The sequence below is a fragment of the Tauraco erythrolophus genome, chromosome 5 (assembly GCF_009769465.1).
Source record: "Tauraco erythrolophus isolate bTauEry1 chromosome 5, bTauEry1.pri, whole genome shotgun sequence".
In the NCBI taxonomy this organism is placed as follows: domain Eukaryota; kingdom Metazoa; phylum Chordata; class Aves; order Musophagiformes; family Musophagidae; genus Tauraco; species Tauraco erythrolophus.
In genome coordinates, this window is record NC_141469.1 from 31,480,118 (window position 1) to 31,489,832 (window position 9,715).

Below are 9,715 nucleotides of genomic sequence, written 5' to 3' on the forward strand. Positions count from 1 at the left end.
ATTGTTATTGTACCCTTGGATTACCCTGTGTGTGCTTTTGTGTACGCAAAGACTGCAAAACCAAAGGTTTTAGTTCCATTGAGCACTTCTAAAATAAGTGTGGGGTTTTTTTTTTAATCCATTTTCCTAATTAAATGAAATAATCTGTGGATTTTGCTTAGTTTTATTTAGAAAAGAATAGCAATAATTTTATAAGCATGGAAATTATTAGAATTAGAAAAATAAATGCATAAATATATAGTTTGTACAGGGGAAAAATTAAGAAATTGCTATTTTCTTTAGGTTCCTAGGTCTTGCAGATTTCTAAGGTTTTCGAGACTGCTATTTATCTTACAGAATTTCTCCAGTTTACGTAAAAATTACTGTAGTTTTTGGATGCTATTTTAAAAACAATTTGCAGAGAAGCATCTCACCTGCTCAGAGACTATTCATCAGTTTAGAAGAGAGGGTTAATTTTAATACTTGATCCCCAACACCCAGCAGCACCTGGCACAGCTGCCCTGCCACCAGGGGCAGGGTTACTTGCAAGCTCAGCCTCCCACCCGATTTCTGTTGAAGTACGGTTTACTCGCACAAGACGTTCCCTCAAAATTATTCACGCGAGGAAGTAAAAGCCGCTCATCTTGATTAAGGTGCCCACAGTGACAGCAGTAGAGACAAGACATTCGTGGCTGGATAGGGATAATGCAAACTGAACAGGTAGGTATAATGCTGATTAGTTTGTCGGTTAAATAAAGAAGGGATACGTGTGTGTGGACAAACCACACCACGTATGTACCACTCAGTAGGTTTCCGAGTTTCTCACTCTTGTTTCCTCAAACTTCCATATCTAACACTGTACCTGGACAGCTTCCTGCTGATCTGAATAGGGCCGGGGAAAGGAGACTGACTGTGCCATCTGACATGCCCTCGGTAAAGCTTTCCTGGCTGTAACACTTGGAATGGGATTTCACAAGAACCAGCTATGACCTGGATTCAAACCCCATGGAAGCCAGATCCTTCACCTACCCTTCACCCTACCCTGGTTTATGCGTGTCTAAAACCAGACAGTGGAGTACTGAGGTGTGATACAGTTCTTCCCGTTAACTTCAATAGGTTTTGGATCCAGTCTGATGAGATTTTAATAACGGTTTTAAATGTTGTGGTTGCCAAAGCTATGTTATGGATTGCACTGGCAGTTCCTCACTCGGTTTTCATTGCCTTTTTACTTCTCTGTTCAAGACAACTATCTCTGTGAATAAGGTAGTACTCACCAAAACCTGGGAGGCCAGTGTCCTGAAGTTCTATAGAAGGCATTCTTCCTTTCTAAAGAAAGAAAACAACAAAATTGGATTGTAATGCCGCAATCTCAGGATAAAGAATTTAGCTGAAAAAAAAATTGCTTAAATGAAGACTTATAATTCTTACTGAAATTTTTCTTGATGTTTCAGAAGCATCTACTAAAAATGCTGATGCACAGTAGATATCTAATAATAACAAGGGGTATTTAGATTGAATGGAAATATCTCTCTCTGAAAACAGGTGGTGCTTCTGTCATGGCAGCTTCTGGGTCTTTGAAAGTACATAGAGGGCACAGTCTCCAAGCAGGTAAGTGTAAGTGGTTATGAGGTATGTGTGTGCATGTAAACTTAAACTAACTTAAATTATTTTGAACTTCAGAAAATGTTAAAGGTAATGTATGACTTGATTCTCTATTGTAAGATTTACTTATTTCTTTGCGTTTTTTGCTTTGAAGGGTTTTTGTTAGAAAGGCATTGACAGATGGGATAAGTTTAGAAGAGGCAGTCAGTGACAGATGAGATAAGTGTCAGAGCATAGGCAGTAATCTTATTCACAGCAGCAAAATGCTGCCAGCACTTTTAACAAAAGATATCCACCAAAAAACCACCACCTTGGGCCATGAGAAATCCTGTACTTTAGCAGTGTTGTGGTGGAAAAAAAAACCCACTACATTTAAAGATACTCCTTCACGATGATGGAGAAACATCAGCAGATACAATTACAAGTGTTTGTCATTCAAAATTAATCCCACTGTGTTCATTCTATGGGCATAGATTTTAGCTTGCATTGTTTGAACTGGGATGGAGTCCAAGATCATGAGAATTGGGACATCTTTTTTCAGCTTACTGCTCTGGAAGCACCGGTGGTGCTGTGCAACCTGGCTTCTTGCAAAGATGGTCTTTTGCACTTGGAAAGCAAAGTTATCTTTGGAAGGGCTAGTTTCAGCTTTTTCTACAGAGCTTTGTCAGAAATCAAGAAGTGATCCATCATGCTGGAGGTGGAATTTTAACAAGTCTTCCAGATGCTCCCAAGATCACCCACGCACTTCTCTCTGATTCATGCATTCAAGACAGCTTTGCTCCCCCATCCATGTACAGCAAAACACACTGTTGACTTCAGTGGCCTTCAGTGTGAATGCTTGTAAAAATGTCCTAACGTTTATTTCCTTGCTGTTGCACTTGTTAGAAACTGCTGACATACCACCACAGAAAAGTCAACACCAGCCACTGTTTATACTTTCTGAGATTTTTCAGTGTGATTAGTCAGATTAGAAGGTTACAAGTCAAAGCCAGAAAATTATATGCTTTGTTTTCATTGTACACATTCTTAAATCCAAAGCCATTGATGGCATTCCTGTATTCTAGGTCCTAAAGGTGGTTATGAGATGCTGACACTTCCTGCAGAACCTGGAACTCCTGAGGAACTTGGTGAGTAAAGACCAATGCAGCCAGTTGCATTAGAGGACACTAACGTCTCCTGTTTCTGTTTCAATTTCCTTTTTTGTTGTGATCTCTTCTAAGTTTTTATTTTTGAGGTGATGCCCTTTGAACATGTCAGCTTTATATGCGTGCTTATACACATACACACACGCTTATCTCAGGGCTGTGTTTATGGTGTTGGCTTTCTTTCTGCATCATTTATCACACATTTCTGAGAACAGTGCCTACATAAGGTAGAAAATATGAATAAATAACATTTGATGAAAGAAAGGTAAAACATCAGTTTCAAATATAATTTTCTTCTTCCCTCCTCAATTATACTATTTTTTCCTTTCTTTCCCCCCTCATTTCCACACCACTGTATTTTCTCTTTTATTCTTCTCCTGTTACTTGCTTAACCATCTTTTTTTCTTCCTCCCTTTTCCCTCTTTCTCTTTAAGCAATCGTGATTCTCTCAGAATGTTGCAATGATGCATTTTGGTCTGTTTTTCTCTCAAATTCTTCTGCTGTAATTATCTCAAATACTAGTTCTGACCGATCGTGTAAGCATCTTCTATCTCTGTCCACCCAGAACGGGCTGCTGAAAGAACTGTCTTTGTTCATGGCTCTCTGTGCGTGTGCCCTGTTTTCTTAGGATGAGCTTATGACTGTCTTGGGCTTTTCAAACAAACCTTTCTCTTCAAACAAATATAAGCCATTTTTTCATGTATAATGAATTGTGGGTTTTTTTTTTATTTGAAGGAAACGTGAAAAGCCAAGTATTTTGATGTTTTCAAAGAAATGAAAGATTCTATTAAGACAGCACAGACTAAACAACAGAAGACTCTTCCTTTCCTTCCATTCCAGTTTGTCCAACTTTGTTCTTGGTTTATTTTTTTTCCTTTGAGAAGTATATTTGATTGTTGCCAAGGGTTTCTTTGTTCTGTGTGTTTCTTTTGCTTTTCTTGCACAAAGCCCCACCAATTAATGTATTTTTCTCCATGTGTGTATTTTTAGTTCTCAGGAAAATCACTTGGCTTGTCTGCATCAGGTATGACATTCAGCTTCTGCAAACCTTTCAACTGTTTAGCTCTATAGAGAAGCTTACTAGTTTTCATGCTAACTAGCTTTGAAGAAACTTTAAACTCCTGCTACATCATTTTAAAAGACTGATAGAAAGACTTCAAAAATTATCTTTTCCTTCATGATTATTCGTGACTTTATCAGTCTTTGAGATTGTCATTTGCTTACAACTTTTACTATTTGGGATACAGGTTTTCAATGCTATTATGCTGAATCCCTTTTGGCACAGTCAGGCCAAACTCCTTTAAATACTTTAGACAGAAGAATTGAGAATAATTTATGAGAATTATGTTTGATGAAGATATAGAAATTTCCTCTGTTTGTTTCTTTTTTTTTTTTTTTTCTCCTTTTTATTTTATTCGTTACACCTGGCTTTGGAACAACAGCTTGAAGCCTGATGTTCAGAAAAATGTTCAGTTACTTCATGGATATTCCTATGGATTCTTTATGAAAATCTGTTAGAAAATTGGCCAACTTTCCAGGCTTTTATATTTTTGGACTGCACAGTAGACTCCTTTGATTTAAATAGCTTAAGCCTGGAGAGATTCCATTATCCTGGAACCTGCCTCTGACGACTCTTGCTGTTGCCCGACTTTGCATGAGCTATCTGCTAGTCATAATACAGTCCAAGAAGAAGAAAAAGTTCTCCTTAATGGTTATTCACAGTTGCTGTTGTTTGGATATAGGAAATCATTCATTTCTATGCTAGAAAATCCTTGATCACCCACTGCCTCTCCATTCACACCCCGATAGTGTCTGAATGGACAGAAATGCAAAGCAGTGATTTGGACAAATAAAGTTTTGATACAAGTTTTATGTGGAGACAAGGAAGGGCTTACTGGGAGAACTTCAGGGAACAAGAGAACCTGAATGTGATACCATTTTTCCTCTGCACTCCTCTGTCCTAAATAGACTGACCAGCAGAAAGCATTTAAGGGTAAGAACTTCAACTGGGCTGGACAGGCAGGTGATTACTGGCCTGCTGAGCAGGACACTGAGAATGTGACTCAAAGCCTTGCCAAAGCACAGAGGGAATAGAGGTTTGTATTTGGGTGTCCTGTAGCCCAGGTAATTCTAGGAAGTCTCTTGGTATTCATGGATTGTGAAACTAGATGTAGGTGCCACGTGTCAGTTAAGGAGTTGAAGGCTGAAATCCTGGTTGGCCAGTGAACAGAACCTTCTACCTTCTCCCTTAGTTTCAATTCTGACAAGATTTGAATAATTGAAAGTAGGACTAGAAGAGGTCTTGAGAATTCATCCAGTAGACACAGAAGTTGTCTTTAAGTCGGAATCACTTTACAGAAAACTTTCCTAGGAGGTGTTAGTCTATCTCTGTTGTAGAAATTTCTAGATGCAGAAATTCTTCAGCCTCTGTGGGATTTCCTCTAGTGTTCTTGTGATCTTTGCTGTAATCAGAAAGGTTTTCTCATTGTCTAATCTTCTACTTTTTTTCCTACAATTGAAGTCTTTTGTTACTTGATCTGTCCCCACTTGGCATCACAGAATCACAGAATGTTAGGGATTGGAAGGGACTCCAAAGGATCATCTAGTCCAATCCCCCTGCCTGAGCAGGACCTCTCCCTGCCTGAGCAGGACCATCATTCCTGTCTTTTTCAACTCAGCTGTTGATGCTGTCTCCTCCAGCTTGCCTTCCCCTTGCTTTAAACTGTTCTTCAGTCCCTGCTTTCGGGATGTGCATTCTCAAATTGTAGGGATTTTGGTTGCTCTCTTGCAGATTATATAATATCCCACACCTTCCTAGAACTAACTGCCTCATGTAAGGCTTTACTAACCTGAGTTCGAGCTGAAGGCCTTGTGAGGCACTGTTGCATACGGTGTTTCTGTTTGAAAATTTCTGCATGGTGTTTGCTTTCTGTTGCAACACAGTGAGGTCAGTGGCTGCTGTCTGTGGTCTTTTGCACAGATCCTGACTTGACCAGTCTCTGAGGATCTTTTCTGCAGAAATCTCTTCTCATGTTCCATTTGTGACTGAGGAACATGTCTTTTGGCAAGCTGAGTTGTTGCTGCTGAATGTTTGCTTTCTGAACATTTGACGGAACATTGCATTTTTATGAGATGCATCATTGGTCATTGCAAACAGTGTCTATCATAACATGTTACTTATTTTAGAAGGGGCAGTAGGCTATTCAGCTGACGTCCCTGCATCAGATCGACCTCACAGTGAGACAGCCACCTATGTTAATATTCCTGTCAGCCCTACTTCCAAAAAACAACTTCATTACATGGAACTGGAACGTCAAGAACCAAGCACAAGCATAAGAGGTAAGGAAGTCTGCAACACTATTTAAACAGCAAAGGAAGCAGTAATGCAGGCTGTATTTAGAATTTTAGTTTCTCATCTCCCCATAGACTCCTGCTAACAGAGGAGTTAAACTCTGGTACGTTTGTGAGGCAGTTCTTGTAACTGCCAACTCTTTTGGAAAAGATTTTTAAATTTTAAGGTTCTATAAGATGTCGCATCCCTCTGACAGGTGCATTGTATATGCACTCCCTCTAAAATGAGCATTTCTGTGTCTGTGGTTTGACAGACAATAATTTGCTTCGTGTTCTCAAGATTTTCATCGCATATATTAGGACTACACTTAATTTTTCTTGCTTGGTTTCAGAAACAGGGCTGTGGATGTAGGTGCACAGGGCTTGCTCCTAAGGATGCTGACTCTGGAGTCATGTAGCAAATGCTTCAGAACAGAACACAGTGGTGTTCTATCTTCTCTGTATGAGGATATGTGAAAGTGCTACAGAGGGGAAGCCAGCCCAAGTATTTGAATTTTTTTTTTTTTAATTAGTTTGTCTGGATCTGGGTATCGAAACAGAGTACAAAAACATGCATTATAGCTGCCATGTATTGTCATTTAGAGATGCATTCCTCCTTACTGAAAGCACCTAATCAGGATCTTGCATTTAATTTCTCACATTTGGTATTGATGGGATTTCCATGTATAGTTTTCAGTTACTGAGATTTTAATTTTTATACTTTTAATTTCTGCAAGTTTGTTAACTTTGAAATGCTAGTGCTTTCCCATTGGCTTTTTGTTTTGGTTGTTTATATAGCTCTAGTTAAGTAATTCTAAACTTCTCCCGGATTTTAATGTAGTTCTCTGTACAAAACCCTGTTGATATGTAAAAGTGGTGTTTTATCTTCATTTTAAAGACAGTGAACCAAGGCATTAAGAACGAAAGGCTGAATTCCATAAACTGACATAAACTTTCCTAAATGTCAGTCACCAACCCATGCTCAACTTGTATAACTTTGAAGGTGCCTCTAATGACCATAAATATTTATTTTTTCATACTATAGTTTTCCCAGCCTCCAGGGTTGTATGTCTGCACCTGTATAGAACAGTTCTGCTTCTGAACAGACTGAGCAGCTTTTATCTCTCTTATTGTGAATTATCAGACTAAACTGTCATTCTGTCTAAAGCTGAAGATGGTTGATCTCATAAATGTTCACAGTGCCTAGTCCAGACAAAGAAGAATCCTTTCTGCCTTACCAATGGTGTTTTGCTTTCAAATACCAGATGTTTTCATTACTGACTAGTAGCCTGCTGATGAAGCCCCCTAGAAATGGAAGAGCTGAGGTCAATTTTGTCTTCTGGGAGGAATGGGAGTGGAGATTCAAACCTGAGGCAGAAATACAAGTGGTTCATTTGCTTATTTGAATAAAAAGATAGCTAAAATATGTAGAAGACAAACCTTTTGAGGTTTTTTTTTTTTTTTTAGTTGTGATTATCATCTTACTCCCTTTATAGAACTTGCTTTAAGACCAAACCAATATCATCTAGGAAATCTGTGGAAGAAGTGTCTCGATAGCTTAACCCTGGGTCAATTTTACCCAGGCATATACGAGGGGTATAGTCTTTTACATGGTTTTGTTTGGTATTTCAGGGAGTGGATCATCCCGATATGCACAGATTGACATTGCAGCCACCGAGACAGCCCACAAAGTGGGAACGCAGCACGCTCAGTGCCGAGAGGAACGCTTGCAGGAGCTAGAGCAGAAGAAGAAAGGGGGTCAGCAGTGACCTGCCTAGGAAAGAACTTTTTGCTCACCATAAATTGGTACTAATTTGTCTTCCAAAGATTTGCATTTATTGTAAAAAATACTCATACAAAAAGCTGCCATTGCGTACTGCATTTATACCAGATTCATTCCAATATCTTGATTCCTGATTGGAAAACTGGTAGCATGAGGAGTATGTGTGGTTTTACTTTTTCTTCTAACTTGGTTGCAAAGTCCAGATTTTTTTTTTCATATGCAATGATGGATGTAAGTTACCTTTTTCTATAATTCTAAAATCCTGGAGAATCTGGAGCCAATTCCAGTGTTTATTAAATGGTGGCATTTCCTTTAAAAATAAAAAACTTGAATGTGTGCAGATAAGGGAATGTGAGTGTGTGCGTGGTAAGTGTACACATATGTTTGCATGTGTGCGTATGTATGTATGTAAGCACACATTACTGGTAAAATATATGTATATATCTGAGTGTATAAAATATGTAAAACCTCTATTAATATATTAATGGACTGTTACAAAAGCAAGAAAATTCAGTGCCTGATTTTTTGCAGGCACAGTTTTGTTCAATTTATGTGCTTATTTATGAACCTGCTTAAATTTACCTGTGGGTAATTCAGTTTTATACCTCACCAAGAGTTCTGTAGCTTTGGCTAAAGTTGCTCAGATTTAAAAGCTGCAGTGTCAGGGATGCATGTGTGTATGCATACAGACAAGAGCACACACAAACAAGTTGTTTAATTTAATTATGCCTATAAAGCAAAGTAATGTGAAGGGACATTTTGGGTGCTTCTGTTCTTAGAAATCCTGTTTTAGGCACCATAGGCTTTGATTTCATAGCTGATGAGTACCTGTAATTCTTAGCAATTTTTTCTGGAGTTGAACGTACGTAACACTTAGAAAATTGGGTCTCAGGTTTCTCATACAGAATATCTCAAAATCAAGGTGATCAAAAGAAATACTCACTTTTGAAAACTGTGTCCTTCATTTCTATCTCTAAAACTATCTCTAATGTAAACCAGCATCAAAAGCAGATCATCCACCTTGAACCTCAAACTTTCATTGAATAATTCTCTGCTGTCCCTAAATAGCATAAAACCAGTTCTGTGTGAGAGCATGATGTCTTCAGAGAGGCTACAGAACTGAGGCACAACAGAATGTTCTGTTGTAATATAGGTTTATCCACAAGTCTTCGACATCTTGCTTTTATACAGTGAGATTGTGACTCAAAACTCGACTCAGTTTCTTGCGTTGCATTGTCTATGCAATTGTTGTGTTCTGTGTATTTCTCCTGAAACAAAATGTTATTTAAATGAAATGTTATGTTAGTGAAATTAGACTAACAAGGCAGTGTACTTATGAAAAAACCGAAATTTTGGCCTGCCATAACGTATCAGCTTTGGCTTCCAGAAGTTATCATGAGTGATATCTTGGGTATCATGAGTTTTTGACTGTGTCCTCTTAAGATACAATAGCAGAGCTCGGTTCTGTTTTTCAGATATGCATTACAATTTATATTGGTGAGTGGAAGTTTGGTGCCAGTGAGGGTTTCACTAAGTGACTTAGAAGGAGAGATGGGTGTTTGATTTTGAGGCAGAATTTAACCTATAAATTTATTTGAATGTAGCCTCAATAATATAATAATGTAAAATATCAGAAATCTCTCAAATAAATAAAATTATGTTTGAGAGTTGATGACTGCCATTGTCATCTGTCCTGTGTTAATATGTACTTTTCTGTTTATCAGCCTAGCATATTTCTGAAGGGAAAAGAAATATTTCTTATGAGATTCCCAATTCAAAAGATTTTTCTTGTTTGACAAATGGACAGTGGTGATCTGCTAAGTAGACACATATTCAGTACAACTGAAATGGCCTGAACTTAAAGCTCCTTGGGACC

The 9,715-nt window shown here is 38.2% G+C and overlaps 1 protein-coding gene across 4 annotated transcripts in view; it reads left to right on the forward strand.

Moving 5' to 3' along the window:
* The window catches only part of DOK7 (docking protein 7), a 69,454-nt gene extending 61,629 nt beyond the window's left edge, over window positions 1-7,825 (forward strand). For all 4 annotated transcript variants that reach the window (XM_086612181.1, XM_086612182.1, XM_086612184.1 and 1 more), the window contains 4 exons: window positions 1,522-1,587; window positions 2,646-2,708; window positions 5,913-6,065; window positions 7,689-7,825. In XM_086612181.1, the coding sequence (XP_086468307.1) occupies window positions 1,522-1,587; window positions 2,646-2,708; window positions 5,913-6,065; window positions 7,689-7,825 (419 nt within the window). The remainder of the gene's footprint in view (window positions 1-1,521; window positions 1,588-2,645; window positions 2,709-5,912; window positions 6,066-7,688) is intronic.
* The last annotated feature ends 1,890 nt before the right edge of the window (window positions 7,826-9,715 follow it).